Source organism: Pongo pygmaeus, chromosome 1 (genome assembly GCF_028885625.2).
Source record: "Pongo pygmaeus isolate AG05252 chromosome 1, NHGRI_mPonPyg2-v2.0_pri, whole genome shotgun sequence".
Taxonomy (NCBI): Eukaryota; Metazoa; Chordata; class Mammalia; order Primates; family Hominidae; genus Pongo; species Pongo pygmaeus.
In genome coordinates, this window is record NC_072373.2 from 119500093 (window position 1) to 119520848 (window position 20756).

General features: G+C 54.5%; 2 protein-coding genes across 7 annotated transcripts in view; one reads left to right on the forward strand and one right to left on the reverse strand.

Annotated features, from left to right (window-relative positions):
- KCNC4 (potassium voltage-gated channel subfamily C member 4) overlaps positions 1-13750 on the reverse strand; it is a 36747-nt gene extending 22997 nt beyond the window's left edge. For 5 of the 6 annotated variants that reach the window (XM_054442352.1, XM_054442344.1, XM_054442362.2 and 2 more), the window contains exons 1-2: positions 13071-13750; positions 1381-2317 (exon numbers count right to left, since the gene is read on the reverse strand). In XM_054442352.1, the coding sequence (XP_054298327.1) occupies positions 1381-2317; positions 13071-13748 (1615 nt within the window). In that variant the 5' untranslated portion in view covers positions 13749-13750. The remainder of the gene's footprint in view (positions 1-1380; positions 2318-13070) is intronic. The other variant, XM_054442370.2, reaches the window with a different exon arrangement.
- A 597-nt stretch (positions 13751-14347) lies between these two features.
- Positions 14348-16762, forward strand: LOC129041934 (serine/arginine repetitive matrix protein 1-like). Its single transcript, XM_054497401.1, has 3 exons — positions 14348-14494; positions 14893-15630; positions 16035-16762. Exons 1-3 carry the CDS (start codon positions 14348-14350, stop codon positions 16059-16061), a joined length of 912 nt encoding a protein of 303 aa, XP_054353376.1. The 3' UTR covers positions 16062-16762.
- Positions 16763-20756: the final 3994 nt, after the last annotated feature.

Sequence of the window (20756 nt, forward strand, 5' to 3'; positions counted from 1 at the left end):
CTGAAGACAGTGGCCCTGCCATTGACCAGGCATGCCCTTACTGTGTCTGCTGTCAGGGTCAGGCTAAGGGCAAGGCTGATAGGGCCACAGTTAAGTGTACCTTGAGGAGCTGACCTAAGGACTTCTACATTTTAATACTGGGATTCTCTTTATACCCTGAATGGGCCTCAGAGTGCAGCTGAAATTCCCCGGGAGATTAATAGTCACAAATTAGGAAGCAGTGCCACTTTGGCGGGGGAGAAATGGGAAGCCTGATGGGTGCTATTCTATCAAGGCCTTTGGAAGACCCAGGCCCCTGACATGACCCCAGGGAATGAGTGGACCCGGGCATGTATGATAGGCACATGCCAAAGGCCATAGGTAAGTGTCCCAAGCTAGGCGCCTCTCCTGCAGGGTCAGTCCCACTTTGCCCCAGAGCTTAGCCTTAGTCTCCTGGCTCCAGTCCAGCTCCCCATACCCGGAATTCCATACCTTTCCCAGGAGCCCAGCCTACACATAACAGTCAGGATGCCTTTCCCACTCTCCAACCTAAGTCCACGTTGCTGGGGATTAAGCTGTTTTCCATTTCCCAACTCCTGATTCAGGGGCGGAGACGAGCTTTCTTGGGATGGCCTTTCCCATCCTTGAGGGACAGTATTCAGATGCCCAGGCTCTCCCCTTCCAGGGCACAGATATCAGTTTCTTCCATGTTCCTCCCCTTCCCAACACTGTCTGGGCCACTCCTTCCTCAGTTCCTTTCCATCCCATGTCAAACCCTGAGCCCAGGACTCAATCTAGCTTGTGCTGAACAGAAGGCAGCCTCCCACTGCTATTATGTTATCACATTTATTAGGCCAAGATACCAGACTCGAACGTTTGCAAAGAAGTGATTCATGTGTTGATGTACCTTGGAAGAACAGCTGCCCTGCTCATTGGCTAATATTGACAGTACCTGACATTTGTAAAGTGGTTTTAACTTCCCAAAGTACTTTCATATCTGTCATTCATTTGGGTCTCTCAAAGTCTTGAGGGTAGGATATGGTATTATTCCCATTTTACAGGTGCCTAGAGAGGGTGAGTGACTGGCCTCAGGGCACACAGCACAGTGGCCAAGATTGGATTTAAAACCAGGGCATCTAATACACAGCCCCATGTACTGCCCATCACACCCTACCCTGGGTGGAATACTCACTCCAAAGATCTGATGTTTGGGAAGCTATTGGAGACCCAGCCAGAGGATAGAGAAATTCGGCCTCAACACTTTGCCCTCATAAAGGCACATCTTATACTTAGGGAAGCCCCACACAAAACACATGCCAAATCCGAAGGGCTGAGGTCCATTTGGAAACTCCCTAGGCCACTGGGGGAAAAGAGATTTTCCTTCCCAACCCCTAATCTCACCTGCCCGTTTCCTCTCGATCATACCCTCTTCCCGGGCAGGGGGGCTGGTATCACTGTAGGTGCTGTCCCGGGGGGAGGTCTCCTCAGACTTGCAGTACCTGGGTGACTCCAGCTGGGCCGGCCGTGGCATGTGCTTCTTCCGTTTCTTGGGCAGCTTCTGCTTGGCCATGGCCAGGGAGTAGTACATGCCGAAGTTGTTGACGATGACAGGCACTGGCATGGCGATGGTGAGCACGCCAGCCAGCGCACACAGTGCCCCTACCAGCATGCCTGACCACGTCTTGGGGTACATGTCTCCATAGCCCAGTGTCGTCATGGTGACCACAGCCCACCAGAAGCCAATGGGGATGTTCTTGAAGTCGGTGTGGTCATTACCCCGAGGGTCGGAGGGCCTGGCCCCAATGCGCTCAGCGTAGTAGATCATGGTGGCAAAGATGAGCACACCCAGGGCCAGGAAGATGATAAGCAGCAGGAACTCATTGGTGCTGGCCCTCAGGGTGTGGCCCAGCACACGCAGCCCCACGAAGTGGCGTGTAAGCTTGAAGATACGCAGGATGCGCACGAAGCGCACCACGCGCAGGAAGCCCAGCACGTCGCGGGCCGCCTTGGATGACAGGCCGCTCAGCCCCACCTCCAGGTAGAAGGGCAGGATGGCCACAAAGTCGATGATGTTGAGCAGGTTCTTGACGAAGTCCAGCGTGTCGGGGCAGCACACGATGCGCACCAGGAACTCCAGTGTGAACCACAGCACACATACGCCCTCGATGTAGGTCAGGATGGGCTCTGTCTCTACCTCCCGCCGGAAGTGCACGCTGGTGATGTTCCCTACGCGGAGGATCTCTGTCACGTTGCGGTCGATATTAAAGGCCTCATGGGTCTCCAGGCAGAAAGTGGTGATGGAGACCAGGATGAAGAAGAGAGAGGCAAAGGCCACTACCTATGGGCAGGGGAGGAGAGCAGGGGGCAGCTGTCAGACAGGGATGGATGGGCCCAGCTGGGGACATGGACTTCTGCATGAAGGTTACCAGGAAGGGCATTCCAGAGTGAGAGGTGGGATTAACGTATGGAGTCAGGGCTGGAAGTCCCTCCTCAGAGGGTCTTTATCCATATGCCTGGGGGCTCTCGGGCAATGTTTCCCAATCTTTGTCACAGAAGATAGAAGCTGCTCTTGGCTGGAAGCACTGGTCAGGGATCTATAGCTGCTAGACCTGCCTTTGATAGCTCTGCCCACCTCTGACCCATTTGCATTTTAAGGCTTCTCAAGCTGCAATGGGAATCTTGCTACAATGCATTCCTGATCCAGAGGCTTGGGGCAGGTCCTGTGATTCTGCATTTGTAATAAGCACTCAGGTGAGGCTCTTTGTCCATGCACCACAGTTGCAGTAACTGGGCTTTAAGGCAACGGTCCTCAAAGTATGGTCCTGGACCAGAAGCATTAGGTCTCTGGTCCTTTGGTTAGAAACGCAAATTTCAAACTTTACCTAAAGCTACTGAGTGAGAAATGCTGAGGGTAAGATCCAGCAATGTTTTAACAAACCTTCTAAGCAATCCTAATGCACACTAGTTTGAAGTCCGCTGTATGAAGGGATGCTCAGAGGCAGGTTGCTGCAAGGAATGACCCTGGACCACTTTCTGCTGGCTGAGCCTATTAGCCATAGTCTCTTCTCCTGCCTCTCACCTTAGGATGTCCCCACTGACTGCCTAGATGGTGAGGAAACCCCTAAAGGCAGACAACATGCACCATGGCAGTTGAGAGGGTGGTCTGGTCAGAAGAACCAGTCTCACTCCTTTCCACAAACCAACATTTCCTGGAATTCTGGGCGCCAAAGAAAAAGGAACCACACCCATCAGCATCAGAGTGGCAGGGGCTGATCTCGACAGCTGCTGGGATCTCGGCTAGAAGGATGACAGCAGCACTCCGCAGAGGAACGGCGGCTGGGTTTAAGTGTCCAATCATTATGAATGGAGATGAAATGCATGTGTAATAACACCAATTATGGAGCCTTCATGTGTTATTCATGCCGTGCCATCCACCACTGTCAGGATGCCCACTGATGGGGTCCAGTCTCATGCCTCCTGCTGCCGCCTGTCCTGCATGATGGCTGGACTGGACTTCCTCCTTGACCAGACGGCTGAGCCTAAATAGGTGGGTAAGGGAGGTCTGTGGCCTCACGGTACCATTTGGTAATCCCCATACCTGTCTCACCTACCCTGACTTCCACCTGGCTGTGTGGGCAGGCACTGGCATGTACCCGTCCCCTGTCCAGTGAAGACTCAGAGAGGTTTTCCTCCCTGGGAGTCTGCACTGGGATGGGGAGGGCATACCTTGTTCTTAGTACTGCAAAACACCAATGAAGAATACAAGGGGACCTGGGAAAATGAAGCAAGAAGCAGCACCTCCAGGGCTTCTGGAGCAGAAGGAAGTTTGAGGGGGAAAATCTGGGAATGAAGAGTTATCAGCTGTCTCTTCTGTGCCTGGTACTGTTAAGCACTCTGTATATGCTTCAATCGCCTTCAATCCTCCCAATGACCCTGTGAGGCACGCCTCATCATCCCATTTTATGCAGGATGAACTGAACATCAGAGACGTTACATACTTGCTTAAGGTCACACAGCCTGGAAGGGATGAAAACCAGATTTGAACTCAGAACTGTTTAACTTCAAAGGCTGTACCTTTTCGTCATACCACAATGTTTTCACCACCTCCCAGGCAGGGTCAATTCACAGGCCTGGGAAAGCCATCTCTGAATCACTGATCCTGTTCCCAGTTAGCTCCCTGATGACTGTTATTTCACCCGTGGGAAAGTGTGCCTCGGGCTTAGGACAGGTCCCCCATCACACAACTCACTGTACCTCATTCGCACTTTAACTTGGATGGGTTGATCAGAAACAGCATGGAAGGAGAAGGCTGGGTCCAGGGGGTGAATGCAGATGAAATGCACGTGTAATAACAATTACACAGACACACTTTACCAATTTTACAACACTGCTGGAGTTTTTCCTGCTTGCTTCTCCCCAGTGAAGGTAAATTTAAGTTCCTTTTCTAGCCTCATCCTTCCTCCTCTGAGAAAGGGGCTGCCAAGTCAATACAGGCTGATATGGGCATTAAATAAATGGCTCCAGCCTGTGGGCTCTCCATGGCCATCCCTAGGTGGGCTGGCAAAAGTGCCTGTCCGTGGCCATGGCCATGCTGGGAATCCAGTCCTGGCACCACCCTCTCTCCTGAAAAACAGAGTGGTTGAGGTAAGGGGCAGGGACAGCATATCCCAATTCTGCCAGGAACCATGGGAAGCAGAAGCTGGTTCTCTGAGGAAAAGTTAGCCAGGAGAGTAAGGCCCACCTGGGAGACTGAGCGTGAAGTTAATTAGTGACTTGGAAAAACAAGTTCAGGAAGAGCTGCCAAGAGGGTGAGCAGAGGGAGGGAGGAAGGGAGGACAGCATGGCCCTGGCCATCCTCTCATAGCAGGGCCAGGGAGCCTGCCTTGCTACCCTCCTCAACTGCTACCACCATGGGCTCATTCTGCAGCAGGCAAGAGAGTCCTTCAGGCCCCATGGGCACCAGCCACATCCTGGATTAGGGAACAACCCCCTGGATTCCTGTCTGTCCACTCACCTTTGCTTTTTTTTCAAAACACAGAACTTTTCCATCTACTATTAACTGCTACCCCTCACCTCCACCCCGAGAAGAGGAGGGGAGCTAAAGAGTGGTCATGTGTGCTCATTTTTTAAGTAAAATAGAGGCACAAGAAAGGGCAGATGATTTGCTCAGGATCACACTGAGGCCAAGTCTCCTGACTCTCAGCTCAAAGCTCTTTCCAATTGGCCCCTCTGACCAAGCAGGTAGGTATAATCCCCTCCTCCTTTGTTGAAACCTTGTTGGGGCCTCAAGCTCCACTGTGGCCTCTCCAGGGCTGGGGCAGCAGGCACTCAGCAGGCCCCAAGAAGCCCTCACTCCCCAAGGAGACAGAGATGCGGCCTGAGCTATGGCACCTTGCTCCAGGTGGGTCCCAAGGTTACAGGTTCCCCTTCAAGGCCCAAATTATTCCTTTCTGCCCTAAGTTGCTCCCCAAACTGAATTATTTCATAAGTGGTTGACCCTGCTTGCAAATGGTGCTTTTCACCAGGCCTTCCCCTCTGGGGGCAGGGATACACAGCTCCCTTGACTAGGGCTTCCTAGCACTAAAGGGGGCCAAGGGAAGAGGAGGTGGTTGCAGCAACACCACCCTGCTTAGAGGCCAAAGCCTCAGCCTCGAGCCTTCTATTCATTCCCCACTGGACCATCCTGCCATCCTATAGAGCTGACAGTGGAGATCCGAGCCTCCCTCTCATGGGCCCCTGTGCTGACAGACTAAGGGCAGAGAACAGCTAAGGAACCCTGCACTAGAAGCCTTGGGGCCGGGTTTAGACTTCCGGGATTCCTCATCTTGGCCCTGCTACTCAACCAGGTAAATGAATGGTAACTTCTGCACCTGTTTCCTCTATATAAAATGGGGACAGTACTAGTACCCCCTTCACAGTGTTACAGTAGGATTAAATGAGCTTCTACATGGTAAATGCCTGGCACCCAATAGGTGCTCCATAAAATGGAGATAAGAGTTGAGGAGGGTTAGGGTCCTCTGCGTGCAGCTTTTGAAGGTGAGCCGAATCTGGAGCCAAAATATCACAGAATCTTTGCTTTTTAGAAGTGAAAAACTGAAACTGAGGAAGTTATCCAGTTCAACTCCATTTCTGCTGTTTTACAGATGAAGAAACTGAGGCCCAGGGAGGAGTGGCTTGTCCTGATTTTCATGGCTGAAGCTGCTAGTTCTTTCCACCACAAAGGGCATGGATTCTGCTGGAAGTCAAAACTTCCCAAGTAGAAAACTGCCGGTGAACTGGCTCCACCAGGGGCAGCTCCTCTCCTGCTGGGAGGATGCAGGAGGGTCTCAGCACCCTGGACAGCAGGCTCCCATCCTCTAAGCAGGAGACTGCCTCTCCTCCCAACTCCCTGCGCCCCCTGGCCTCCTGTGTCCCGTTGAAAACTCACCCATCTCCAAAGACCCAGGCGTTCAGCCCTATTACCAGCCTCCTCCACCAACCCCACCGTTGGACTGTCCCTAGAAATGTAAAGCCACACACTTCTGGGTTCAAGTTGGGCTCTGCTACTGACTGCATATGAGACCTGCATGAGTTCCTTAACCTCTCCAAGCCTTAAGGTCTTCATTTATAAAATGGAAAAGGGAGCGCCTACCAAGTACAAGACACTGTGTTTGGGAAAATACCAGACAACCACCCTTGCCCCTGGGACCTTACATTCTAGTGGAGGCAGACTGTTAACAAATAAACAAGCAAAATACACAGTATGTCAGGTGGTCTAAGGGTTATGAAAAAAAATAAAGAGAAAAAGGAGATAAGGGGTGGGAGGATAGGGGAGTTGTTTCCAATAGAGAGGTCAGGTAAGGCCTTAATGACAAGGTGACACCTGAACAGCCCTGAACAGTGAGGGAGTGAGTCATACAAAGAACCAGAGAGTTCGAGGCAGAAGGGATGAGTAGTGCAAAGGTCCTGAGGCTACAATCTGCTTGCTATGTTTGAGGGGATGAGGGTAGTATCTACCTGGTACAGTTGTTTTGAGGATGCAAAGAAATGATACTTGTAAAACTCAGCACAAAGCCTAGAGCATTCCAGGAATCTGGCACAGGCTGGGTCGAGGGGAGAGGTGACAGACACCAATCATTGGGAACTGAATACAATCAGCGGGGGCAGGGGAGGAGAGCCCAGGGAAGAAGGGCCAGGGAGACAGATGGACAGATAAACATAAGAAGACTCAGGCCCAAAAACCTATATTAAGGATGAAGTGTAGGAGAAGGGAAAATTGAGAACACAGCCAAAGACACTGGCAGAGTAAGATCTGTGGGGATGGGGTGAGGGACTGAGGGACTGAGCCTTCCAGGGAAGCAAGATCCTCGTGCCCAGGCTGTGCTGGAAGACAGTGGGGCAGTCCTGGGGGTAAGAGGCAGGAAATGAGAGGGTCTGCCAAACAAAGCATCTCTGAGCTATCCCTGGCTCCTGGCTGAGGGCCCGCACTAAGGCCTAGGTCCCAGTAGAGAAACATCCCATCCTTTCCCCTCCATGGGTGCCCCTAGGAACAGGACCTGGCCCTGCCCCCACCCCATGCTGAGCCAGGACCTTCTGGTCCCAGTGTCCAGAACTCACCTCTACCTATGCTCACCCTCCGATGAGCCAGCACTTGGGGCCTCTCAGGGCCTCTGGGTTGCCCAGAACAGATAAGTCTCTACCCCAGAAGGAATTCAGTCTAGCCCGGATCACTATCCAAGAACCCACTATTCAGTCAAACGGAATTCCTCGTTATTGCCCACCCAGGCCCCATGCTGTCCAAGCTCTGCTTGAGCTGGTCACCTGACCAGAAAATCCCCCCTTTCCCTAACGCTGCATGGTTTAGCTCTACCCACATGGAAATTTTATTTATTTATGTATGTATTTACAATGTGCCTCTTCGAAAAAATTATTTAAGGCACTAAGTCAGTATCCTACAAGGCCCACCCAATTCAACTTCTATTTCCTTGTGGAAGCCTCTCTGAACACCTCCTACACCTCATCCCACGTAGAGGTGGGATTTATTGATTCCTCCTCTCACTTCCTATTGAACTTTATTTTTTTATGACTCCTGTGGCACCTCTCATGATCCATCTTGTATTACTGTTGCCATTTCTTGTCACCTAATTTCCCTTGACTGCCACTTACTCCACCCGACTTGGCTTTCGTCAGGAGCAGGGGCCCCCCTCTGACTCATCTTTGGATTTCTAGAACCCCCCCATGTGTATGGTAAGTGCGCAGTAAGTGTCTTCTGAATGACTGGGGCCAAGGTGACCCCCTGCTCTCTCTCCTGGTCCTGATGAGCCTGTCAGAAGAAGAGGTCATCAGCTCCACTGACTGGGACAAAGTGACAAGGGTATATGCCCAGTAATACCTCTAGGTACTGGGGCCCTAGGACCTCTGCTGCCCTCCAGAGTGAGCCAGGTCCACTTCCTGATAAGGACCCTTGCTAGGGGCCAGGTGACCACCCCTTAGCCTGAAGAGAATTCCAGCAGGGAGCAGGGCCAGAGATCATGACAAGTCCGTTATGCACAGGGAATAAGGGTGGCACAGAGCTCTGGTGCCCAGCATCCCAGGCTGACGCTGCCCATGGGTGGGGGTGAAGGGCCCAGGGTCTCCTACCCTCAAGGCCAAGCTGCCTGGCTCTGCTCCTGCCTGCCTGCTCTTCCCCCAAATCTCCAAAATAGCTTGTTTATTTTCTCCCCTTCCCCTGCTCCACACCCCACCCCTAATGTGACAACCAGAAACACCTCAGCATTCAGAGACAAGATGTTCAGAGACAAATGTTGATCTGTTCAGAACAAGAGAAGAAAACAAACCCAAGAAGAAACTGGGAGGTTGCCCTGCGGGCAGGGTCTGCAGGGAGTCCTGCAGCCTTCAGCCCAGCGCCTGCCTGCTCCTCGGGAAGGAGGCGGAGGGGCTGCCCAGGACAGGCTGGCACTGCCCTCCTGGGGAGCTCAGAAAGCCAGGGTACTGCCCTCCTGGGATCAGGTTGCTGGCTCACCCTAGCTCAGAGGGCACAGCATCAGTGAGTCCTGGCCCTCACTTTAAAGCCTGTCGTGATCACTGACCTGTCCCCCAGGCAATGCCCAGACCAGAGAAGCCAGGGAACTTCAGAAGCGGGCAGGCAGGAATGCAGCTCTGCTCCTTTCCTAGAAGGCCTTGGTTTCATGCTCTGCCTGGGCCAGGGAGCTTCCCTTAGTCTTTTCTCCTAACCATGCCTCCCTTCATTTTTCCTATGGAAATCCCACAGTGAGAAGAGAGGTTAGACTTGACCAATTCTAGGGAGTGAGAAGTAAAGGAACAGATAAGAGCAGAATGGAGGAAGAAGCTCTCCAGTGAGGGGCCACCCTCTGGAAACCAGAGATCCTCTCTGGGCAGAAGCCAGAGGCCATAGAGGGAGCACGGACTTAGATTCATGAAACCTGGGTTTGGATCCTAGTTCTACCACAAGCGGTGCGACCTTGAGAAAGCCCCACCAGGCCTGTTTCCTTATCTGTATACTGATACACAGATGTTAACAATACCTGCCTCACCTAGGCCAGATGAGTAGTAGCAGAAAGCACAGGCCAAGCTTCCCACATAGTAACTGACACTTAACAAAGGGGAGGACCGTGCTGGAGCTGCCTTCCTGGAGCAGGGAGTTCCTGTGGGTCCCCTCCTCTACTCAAAAGGGAAACATCACAGGAAAAAATGCGCTGATTTAGCCAAAGGAGAGGAACTGTAATCCTTAACAAGGCTGATAGCTGAGCTAAAGCCAGGCCTGCCCTGGAGACCCCTGGAGACTAGGGTAGGGGAAGGGCATCCTGGCCCCATTCTTCAGGCCTCTTGTCTGCTCTCAGAAAAGAAGGTGCAGGTTTCTAAAGTTTCGGATGCTGCCAAACCTCCACTGGGCCCCCTGAGGCTGTGAAGGCTCCATGGTGAGCCTTCACTCTGCCCTGCCCCTCGTGCCTGTTCCCAGCTCAGGCCACAGAAACAGAACCACAGCAGCAGCTGCCCATGGGCCCAGCACAGTGGAGCAGGGGTGAGCATCCCAGTCCAGGAGCCTGCCTGAGCGGAACAGCTCCTTGGGCCAGGCCTGTAGCTAGGCAACAGGCTCTCATAATCAGCTCAGTTCACTTTCCATTTGTATCGTTTTGCCTCTGTCATAATGCACTACTCAAATGACCACGTTGCTGTGTGCGAAAGGATGCCTCAGGGCAGAGCACTGCTCCTCTTCCCCTCTTCACCCACCACCCCACAGTGCTGCAGGGCCCTTCCAGGGAGGAGGTAGCTGTGAGCGAGGGAAGGTAGCACATATACCCGGGGGAACAGGGCTGGGAAGGATGCAACAGTGTGACAAGCCAGGGGCAAATGGAGGGGGGAAAGTGCAGCCCCAGAACTCCCCGCATGGCATAGTACCCTCAGGCCTGGAGGGGTAATACAGTAAGTCTTCCTTCTGACGTCTCCATCTGCCCCTGGGTTTTCTGATGCCATCCACAGGAGGTACAGAACCTCAGAAGGACACTTCTCAGGCCAGAGTAAGAAACAAGCTCTCTGCCTCAAAAACAGCCTAGTTCAGTGGAAAGAAGGTGTTGTAATCACAAGAGCAAGGGCTTGGGAGTCAGGGACTCTGGCTTTGATTCAAAGCCTGGCCACTATCTGGCTGTGTGATCTCAGTCAAGTTGTTTACCTTCTCACAGCCTCAATCTATTAAATGGGGATAATCACCAAGTTTTAAGTTTATTGGGAGGATTAGAGATTAATGTAAAGTATATACAGCAATGTATCTGTCTGGGGTGCTCAATAATGAGCAGTTATTCATTAATTTGTAAAAATTATGTATTCCCACTTGTGTGTCCCGGGAGCAGGTGAGGGTTGCCTTTGCCTGGGCTCCTGAGCAGGAGGCAAGTCCTCTTTTAGTGCATGTGTTGGCCAGAGCTCCATCCAGATATTCACATCAGGATGAACAACCAGAAGTCTGGAAACTAGGGGTGGTTTCCTGGCTCTGCTATTAGTTAAATGTCTTTGGCAAGAAACTTAATGTCTCTGAATCCTGGTTTTCTCAATGTTTAAATGGAAGAATTAACCTTGCCCCATCATAAACTTCAATACCTCAACTGGAATGCCTGGGCCGATGTGATTCCATGTCAAAGGGCAAAGCACCTTGGGTTCCTGGAAGACTTCCAGGGGCAGGCCAGGCTCTGAGCTTACTCAAAGAGGCCCCCTGGCTTGACCATTCGGCAGTGAGTTAGGAAGAAAATAAACTCAATGATATGTGGGGTGCCACTTGGAATTCCAGAGGAGAAGAAGAGCAGGTGAAAAGCCCCCAGAAGTCCCAGAATGCTCAGAAATAGGTCCTAGCTCCCCTAACCACCTCATCTCATCCCTGCTTCCCTGGTTTGTCCCCTTTCCCCATCTCTATCTCTCCTCCCCGACCCCCAACTTTGAAAGAGTCTGAATGATCTGTGCCTGACCTCTCTCCGCTAATGCAGACAGCCAAGTGCTAACACTAGCAAGGTTAGTGACCTACATGAGAAGCCCGTAGAACTCACAGCAGACCCAGGCCAGGGGCATCACTATGCCCTCACCTTCTTAGCCGGTCTCAGGGCTGCAAGGAAAGAAACCCAGGCAGTTGCCTCTAGCTTTGTACTCAGTCCTGAGAAAGATCCCTGCCTTCTCGTGGCTGCCTGCAGCCCCAGCCTGGTATGCCATGGCCCCTGAGACCTCTGCTCCTCCCTTCTCTTCCAGGCAGAAGATGCATCTGCCCTGGCCTGGCATTTATGCCAGCCTGGCTTTTCCCTGCAGGCCTGTTCCCCAATTCCCTACGCTGCCTTATTCTATAACTAGGAAGGAGTCCAGCACAGGGGTACTGGGAAAGGGAGGGTGCTCTGAGACTCATTAACATGACAATTTGGGATGCTGGAGGACCCAACCAGGTTCCACAGCAAGCAGCAGTCCCCAGACCCAACAAGTTACATTGCTCTTTCCTGTCTCCCAGACAGACCGCAGCCAGGCTTTAGGCTGCTGACCATGAGATACGACACCAGCCCCCAGACTTCTCTTTCTTTAAAGAATCTAAAGCCATCCTTCAGGGATTTTTTTTTTTTTTTTTTTTTTTTAGCTGTCCAAGCATAATGGGGCAAGCATCTCCCCCACTCTCCCCTTTCACCTAAAGAGGTTAGGGAAACTAGATTTACTTGGGGAGGAGGTGGTAGGTCTTGCCTAAATCAACCTGTGCTTCCCCCTTCCCTCATATACCCATTTCAAGCAGTAACCTGAACCAGGGCTTTCTGGAAAGACAGTTTGTGCTGCAGCAGAAAGAAAAGAAGCGGCAACAAAAATCTGGTATCATCACCAGGAAGCCTGTGGCTGGCCACTGGCCGTGGGAGCCTGCAGGGCCTAGAACACTAGGCCCTTCGTGTTTAATTCTCCTCTCACCCCAGCTGAGGCCAGGACATCCCAGGTGTGCAGGAAGCCTCAGGGGCATGGTATCCTCCCTGGGAGAAAGAATGCCTTTCCTAAATCTGGAAAGGAGGCCGGATTGTGGTCTCAGCTTTGCCTCTTCTGAGCTTAAGATGCTGAAGCCTATATCCTCCTCTCTGAAGTGCATAGTTGTGAGCACACTGAGCTGCTGGGAGGATGTAAATGAGGTGGCAAGGCATGGAAGCATCCAACAAAACCCACCCTAGTTTCCTTCCTTTCAACCCTGCCTGCCCCCAGCAGAAGGCCAAATTCCAGCTCTTCCAGGACCGTAGTCCTGTGTGGAGTGGAGGGCAGCTGAAGATAGGGCAGCCTGTGCAGACCAAAGAAGGCGGTGGAAGAGCTGAGCTGGGCACCCCACTCACTGGAGGGGATGCGGCAAAGCAGGCAGCTGGGACTGGGTCCAAGTAGTAAGTCAAGTGTGTGCAATCTCCTGATGGAACGTGCAGGGGAGAGGGTGGGAGTGTGTAATTCCCCTGCGGGCCACGGAGGGGGGTTGAGAGGAAGGCGGGAACAATCTGCGGTGGTAAGGTAAGTCAGGCTCTGTCCCTGCTCCTCCCGGCCCCTACCCACCACCCACCACGGACCCCTTGCAGACCCAAGATGGGGAGACACGGGCTCCTGTCACTCACCCTAGCGGCCCGGGAGGAGTAGGGATCCTCGAAGAGCGCCCACATGCGGGGCTGCCAGCCACGGCAGCCCCCAGACCCGGCGCCATGGCTCGCGCCTCCCTCGTGGGGGCCCAGTCGCTGCAGGGCCAGCTCCCGCTCATCGTCGCCGGCCTCGTCGCTGGGCCCCGGGCCGCTGCCGCCTCCGTCCGGGCTCTCGAAGATGTCGAGCGCCTCCTCGGCGTCGCGGTGCTGCCGGTAGGTCATCCAGCAGCAGGGTTCCACGTCGGTCTCGTCGATGCCCCAGAAGGTGAGCTCCTCCTCGAAGAGTGGCCCGCACACGTCGGCGGGGCAGTGCAGCTTGCCGGTGCGGTAGTAGTTGAGCACGTAGGCGAAGACGCCCGGGTGCCTGTCGAAGAAGAACTCGCAGCCCCCGCCGCCGCTGCTGCCGCTGCTGCCCACACCGCCGCCATCGGTCTCGGGCCGGCCCCCGCCGTCGGGGTCGGCCAGCCAGGCGAGGCGGGTTCCCGGTAGGGTGCGCAGGGTGCTGCGGTAGGTCTCATGTCGCGTGCCGCCCACGTTGATGATGATCTTCTCCGACGCCTCGCCCTTGGCCATCTCCTCCTTCAGACATGTTTTGGACGGAGGCTTGTTCCCCGACTTGCGCCCGCGGTAGGAGGAGACACACACCGAGCTGATCATAAGAAGCGCTGCGGGGCTCCGGCTTGGGGCGGCCGCTGCCCTCCAAACACCCTTCCCGAGGAGGCAGCGTCAGACGGGGGAGGGGGAGGAGAGGAAGAGGAGGCAGGAGGCGGTGGCGGCCCCCTCTGCGGCTTGGCCCTGCCCCTGCCTATCCCCCCAGGACGCGGAGCGGGAGGAGTTGGATTTCTCCGGTACACAGGTGGTTGGGATTAGGGCAGGAAGCTCCGGAGAGAGGGAGGCGGAGAGAGGGAGGACCCGGAGAAGTAGAAGCAAGCACACACGCGGTCCCCCGCCAGGACGGGACACACAAACGCTCTGGGCCGGGGACACGCCCCCGCCTTCACCCCGACCAAAGACGAGGAAGCGCACAGTCCACGCACACGGCGAAGGTCCGGGGCGCTCGCGCTCACACTCACACGGGCCACCCTCCGGCTCCCAGACCGCAGCAAGCGCCGGAGCAGCCGGCTTCCCCGCAGCGGCGGCAGCGCAGCAGCAACAAGTCCTCCGAGCGGCTGCCGGGGCCGGGCCGACACTCTCACGGCAGCCGGAGCTCCGTGGGCCCGGGCTGCTTGCGGTCAACACAAGGCGGCGGCGGCGGCATGTGGCCTCTTCCCCCCATTCATAAATCCAGCGCCGGGCGAGGAAGGCAGGCGGGGCAGAGCAGAGCGCAGCGGCCGGGCGGGCGGGGGCTGCGCAGGGCGAGGCGGCAGCTGGAAAACAAGCGCGCTCGCAGGAGCGAGCCTCGGGTACTGCGTCCGCGGCTGGGAGCTGCGCTGGACCGGGCGTAGCGCTGCGGGGGCCGCGCTGGGGCGGGGGGGCCTCAGACGGGGCGTCCTGCGCGGCGCCGAGCCTGGGGGGCGGGGCCGCTCTGGGGAGCTGGGCTCTGGGCACCGGCGAAGGAGTACCCGGGGCGGCGGCCGAGCGGCCAAGGACACCTGCAGGCTTCCCGGGCCGCGCGGAGAGGGAGCCTCAGCGCAACGCCCCGGCGCCTGGTTCCTGCGATCTGGCGGCGCTGGGAGCCACGCCATCTACGCGTCTGCCCATCTCCGGGCGGGGCGCCGGCCTTGGCTCGCGCGCGGCAGGGGGCGGGCGCCAGGTGGCATAGGGGAGGGGGCGCCTCGGCGCCGGTGGGCTGGGGCCCTAGGGGCTCCTGGTCTCCCTCCGGCGCTGGCAGCGGCCGCCACGCTCCACTGGCGCCTTTTCCTCCGGGGCCCCGCCTAGCCCAGACGCGCCCTTCGCGGGGCGGGGTGGGCGGGGCGCGGCGCGGGGCCCATCCGGCTCACTGCAGGCCCCGGCGACCGAGCGCAGTCTTCCTTCCCGGAGCCGAGCCCCAACCAAGCGCGTCACCTCCTCGCCGCCAGTGCCCAGCCCAGCGCGCCGCCCCTGCGCGCCTCCGCCGGCAGCCCCTCCAGCCCCCCTCGGCCCTGCTCCGCACCTCCCCCGGGCCCGCAGCTCCTCCCACTGCAGCCTGCCGACACCGAAGCGCTCTCGACCCCTGACCTCTAACCTCCGCCCGGCTCTTCTTGCTTCGTCGGTCGCCCCCTCCCCGCCAAGCTGGTCGCACTGTTGCCGTTTCACTGCGGCTGACGGAAGGCCAAGGAAGAAAGAGGGTAGAGACGCTGTCGCGAGGATCAGGCTGCCCTCTCCTTTCCCAGGCACCGTGTTGGGGCCTTCTGAGCACCCCGCCCCGCATCCTGCGCCTCAGAGGCCCAACGGAGCCCAGGACACCCATGCTCTCCGCCTCTGTCCCAGCCACCAAAGCCCCCGCGATGGAATGGGGGACGGGGTGGCCTTGGGCAGAGAAGCGCTTCTTGTGCCGGATTGGAAGGAAACCGTAGCTCTGGCTGTGTTCACCGCGAAACGTGTTGTGGATGTGGGATGGGTGGGTGGCCCTGAAAAGTCATTAGTTAAAGCCTTTGCTCGTCATTGCTCTGGGGTCCACATAGGAAGTGCCTGTGTCCTGCCTCATGACTCCCTCCTGCTTCTACTCTTCTACCCATTACGATTTGACTTTGCCTGTGTATATGTCTCCTCTCCCCTCCCTAACCCTGAGCTCCTGCAGGCGGCATTGTGCTTTTTCATCTTGATGGCTCCCACAGTGCCTGCCTCTGAGAACCTGTTTGCTAAGTGATTGAGAAGCTGCCATACCCAAAACATAGGCACCAACAGGACTTTACTGGCCCTATCCCAAGAGCAATTTCCAGATTCATTTGTTTTTGTTAAGTCCAGAACCTATTTTACATCTTCATATTAATCCCCATTGGGTTTTTTTTTTCTTTTTTACAGCTTCAGGCAGCCTCCATGCCTGTCTGACGTAAGGAGATCTTGAGGCAGAAATGAAAGGTGACACCTGTGCACCTTCCCATTTCCAGATCAGGCAGTACCTAGCTCAACTGGGAAAAACAAGACGAGGACCTATGTGTGTCTCCAGAAAGGTTAAAAGCCCAGTGCCAATGCAAAGGATTTTTACAAGCAAAAGTCTCATTATTAATGAGGCCAGAAAACCAAAATGACAATGATCTTTGATGATCTGTACTGATAAGCAGGAGAGGTGAGTTAATCAGAAACACACATTTACTGGCACCCCCTTTGTGCCCAGTCCCTGCTCCTCGAAACTGATGTTTGTATTTCAGAGTTTAGCTGGCTTTGAGTTTGCTGCAGGGAAAATAAATATCCCAAGTGTAACTGGGAAGAGAAGACCGGGGACAGGCCAGAAGCTGGAGTGAGGAAGAAAGAACCACAGAAAATGTAATGAATAACTTTCAAGTCCTATCTGGTCCACGTCCTGGCAAAGTCCATTGGGGTCTCTCCCCTGCTTTCCGTTCATCAGGATGACTGAGCTCAGTAATTCTAAGAAAGGGAGTGTAGTGGGCAAGGGGACAAAACCCATAGTATCCCACCCCTGATTGACTTATTAACTCAATGAATACTTACTGAATATCTACGATATGCCAGAAGCAGTTCCGGGCACTGGAAATACATCAGTGAATAAAACAGCCACTCGTCCTAGTAAATCTGCCCAACTGGTGCTTCCACTCTGCGGTGCTTGTGGATGGTGATGAGCACCTGGGGAGATGGGTAGAGGGAGAAAGCTGCCAGGGAAAAAGGAGGCCGGGAGGGAAGGGAGGAAGATCAGAAAGTTGGGACGCGGGCATGGGAACCTAGGAAGAGCTGACAAAAACAGAGGGCCCAGCCTGAGAGAGGCAGCTGGGTAAAGGTGCATGGGACCAGGGCTCCCAGCTCTGTACACTGACCAGCTCGGGAGAGGGGAGCTCAGCCTCAGTCCCGAGGCTTCCAGAGAATGCCTCACCCTTGTTGAAGGTTTATTCTAGAACTCTGGGCTCACCTGTTACCTGTACCTCTCTGAGGGAGTCGATATGCTGCAGTTAGCACTATGGGACTTGTCCCCATCATTTATTTGTGTGAGGTCTTGGTGTTCCCTCAAAACGCAGAGCCGGGGAAGGATAGGAGAGCCCCCTGCCCAGCCTACTGTGATACAACCTACCATGGATGTGAGGGTGCTGCCCCCTGGTGGTGCTAGAATGTCCTGGCTCCAGACCTCGCCCTGAGCTCTGGGGGCTGTGATGTGGGCAGATGGGGTGGCATCTGATTCTGGGCTTCCTGTTGATTCCAGGACCTCAGGTACATCTTCTAGCCTAACTCTGCCATTGAGACTCTGCCTACTCCCTCCCTTCTTCATTCCTCCAAGACCTTGATACCTGATGGGCTTAAGCAAGACCACAAAGCAGCCACTATTGGAAATTCCTAGTTACCCAAGCTTCTTTCCCTCATTTTCACCTTTTCTCTTCTGTCCTCTCCTGAGTGCCTTGGTTTCTTCAGGCTGTCAGGGAAGAGCACCTGTCTGAAAGCCAGTTCACAGAAGGTGTCAGCCACAGCGGGTTTCCCTCATCAGGGCTGAGGGTGTGGTGAAAGAATAGGAAGAGAGGGCCATGGGAGGTTCTAAAGGGGCACCAATGGAGGCTGTCAAGCACCTGCACCCTTTCCAGGGCCTCCCCCCCACCCCCCCACATAATAAAGTCCTCACCCTCTTAATGCCGACACTGATCCTGTCCGTAGGAAGCTGAGAGCCTGAAATCAAAGCCATTTACCCTTCCCCTTTCCCTACTGGGAGCTTTGTATGGGCTCAGGCTCTTTAGGATGACTGGAGCCATCCAATCTCCTCTCCATCTTCCTTCTTTGAAACCCGTTTGTGGTGAGGGGCTCCAGGCCAAGGCGAGGTCCTATCCATTGGTGCTCACACTTTCCCTTTTTGATATTCTAGCTCCTGCCAGGGACTGACCTTCCTCTTTCAGGTCCAGGCCAAGGAGCCAGCATCCTTTCCCAGCATGCCTCACTCTCTCCCAGCCTGGAAAATTGAATTGCTTTATCAGACTCATCAGAGGGTGATAGGGCCTCCCCGCTCATGGGGGAACAAGAGAAGGGAAGGCAAGAGCAGGCTGGCAGCCTCCTGTCTGTGTCTCAGCTCACTTCATCCTGCCTCCCCCAACTCCAAGCAGCCTGCAGAGACTTGCAGGCTCCAAATCAAATGTGAGAGCCTTCTTGGGGGGGAGGGGCTTGGTGGGGGAGGGGCTCTGGGGAGAACCTAGCCCCAGTGATTCAGGTCTTGTGAAGATCAGTAGAATGGCTTTGCCTCAGGACTGAAAGCAGGGTTGGGTTGCTGTGATAATCCCAGTGAAGCTGTATCTGGGGCTCAAAGGCGGCCTTTGAGGGCCCAGCTCTTAAACAGAAGAGACCAGAAGCTCAGGCCTGGGCAGGGCTCAGGGCGTCATACACTATGGACCTGGAGTCATAGGGTTGGAGGGGACCTGAATGTTAGCTCATGGACACCTTCCCCCCACTTAGGGATGTCAGGCCTAAGCAGCAGCAGCAAACTCTGAGAGACGGAGCTAGGGCTGGGGTTGGGCCAAGGACAGAGAACGATGTGGGGGCCACCAGCTGAGTGGACCCTAGAGGCCTTCTTGTTTAAGGCTCCTGGGCTGGGAACTCAGCCTGCATCCAGACAGCACACCCCCGCGCCGCGCCTGCCACATGCACGCTAGCCCAGGGTCCGGCTGGCAAGACCTCTTGACACTTAGCATTTCTCCATCTAGAAAAGTACAGATTGCTCCCACCTAGGCTAAGTTCCAGGAAAAACTGGTTCATTCCATTAGAGTAGTTAATTAGTCCTGATGGGCCCAGTCCCCTCCAGCAATGTCCTGGGGAAAGGGGAAGCAGCTGTCTGGAGAGACAGGCCAAACTCAGGTTCCTCTTGGGTGCTCCTGAAGTCCAGGGATTCTTCCCTGCTTGGGTCAGCCCTGAGCAGAATGGAGGGACCCAGAACCCAGGCAGCTCGGACCCAGGGACAGAGAGCAGGTCCCCATTGAGTCTTTATGCTCTGCGGGCAGGACTGTGCCTGGCATGGATCAATCTTTGTAAGGGTTTGTGGTTGAATGACAGGCATAGTCTTCTCCCATCTCGCAGGTTTCTTCCCACCTAAGATGATGTAAGTAAAGAATGCAGCAGCATGCCTGGCACCAATGAGTGTGCCAGGAGGGGAGACGCCCAAGTCAGATTGTGACTGCCTCTGCGAGCCAGGGACTCTTGCCTGGTCCTTTGTATATTCCCAGTGCTCAGCATAATCCCAGGCACTCAGAATACCTGATTCATGCTTGCTTGGTGCATGGAATTAATGAGGTGGGGAGTGGCAGGGGAGGAGTCCTCCCTGTCAGTTTCTTGGTGTGTGGCAGAGAGTGCACTAGACTGGGAGTCAAGAAACCCAGGCATTGGCCCCAATCTTTCCCTTGCTTGGTTGTGGGAAGTCTGGTCTTTTTCTCTTTGGGCCTCAGTTTCCCCCATTGTTGTACAAGGAGGTTTGGCCAGATAATCACTAAGGTTCATATTCTGGTTACTATTGTTATGAAACAAATTACCCCCAGTATGTAGTGATAGAAACCCAACAGCCATTTTATTTTGTTCATTATTTTATGGGTCAGGAAATTAGGAAGGGCTCAGTTGAACAGTTCTTGCTTAGGGTCTCTTATGTAGCTACCATCAGATGTCAGCGGGCTGCAAACATCTGAAGCTCAGCTGGGCTAAACGTTCAGTATGATGTGTTCATGTGGCTGGCAGTTGACACTGGCTGTTGGCTGGAAGCTCAGCTGAAGCTGTCAACCTAAGCATCTGCAAACATATCGCCTCCCTAGCATGGCAGTCTCAGGGTGGTTGGCTGTTTTACATGGCAGCTGGCTGCCTCAAGAACCAGTATCCCTAGAACACCAGGTGGAAGTGGCACAGCCTTTCCTAATCTAGCCTTGGAAGTCACATAGCATCACTTCTACTATACCCTGTTGGTCACAGGAAGCGTTTGCTCACCCAGATTCAAGAGGAGGAGCATAGACTCCACTTTTGATGGGAGAAGTATTAAAAAGAATTTGGGGCCAACCAACAACAAAGAAAACAAAAACAAAACCCCACAATAGCCTTGTGGTCTGTGGAATACTTTAGCCTTGGCCCAAGTCCCTGTGACTGGAGCTGTCTGGTGGTGACTGGTGGGGTGAACACGATAATGTACAGGATCAGTGAGACCCCCACACTCTAGTACTCCCTTTCCTGGAGAGAGTTCCTTTTCTGCCTTCCTTCCTTGGCTTCTCTGGATTTTAGGCTGAAACTGTCCTTTGTGAAGAGCTTTAGGAGATGGCTCATTGCATGGGTGATGGGGCCCCCAGAATGAAGTAGGCCCCATGGCCTTGCCCAGGATCACAAGAAGGAAGGAAGGAAATACTTAATGAGCACCTATTGTATCCCCATATGGAAAGAAGTCAATACTGTATTCCAGTATTAAGTGGACCAGAAGCTCATGGACACCTTGAAAATGTGGACACCTTTCATGGAGGGAAAATGAAGTTCATTTTTCCCTCATACCGTCTCTAAGGAAGAGATTTTATTGTCGTCCTCCTTTTACAGATCAGAAAATGGAGATTCCAGGGTTTAAGTGGCTTCCCCAGGGTG

Excerpts from the sequence above, each read along its gene's own strand:
- LOC129041934 (XM_054497401.1), top strand. The coding sequence starts at position 14,348 with ATGTGGCCTCTTCCCCCCATTCATAAATCCAGCGCCGGGCGAGGAAGG. Across the intron at positions 14,495-14,892 it reads CTCGCAGGAGCGAGCCTCGG|GGGCTCCTGGTCTCCCTCCG; the intron begins GTACTGCGTCCG and ends CTGGGGCCCTAG. Across the intron at positions 15,631-16,034 it reads GTGTTGTGGATGTGGGATGG|CTTCAGGCAGCCTCCATGCC; the intron begins GTGGGTGGCCCT and ends TCTTTTTTACAG.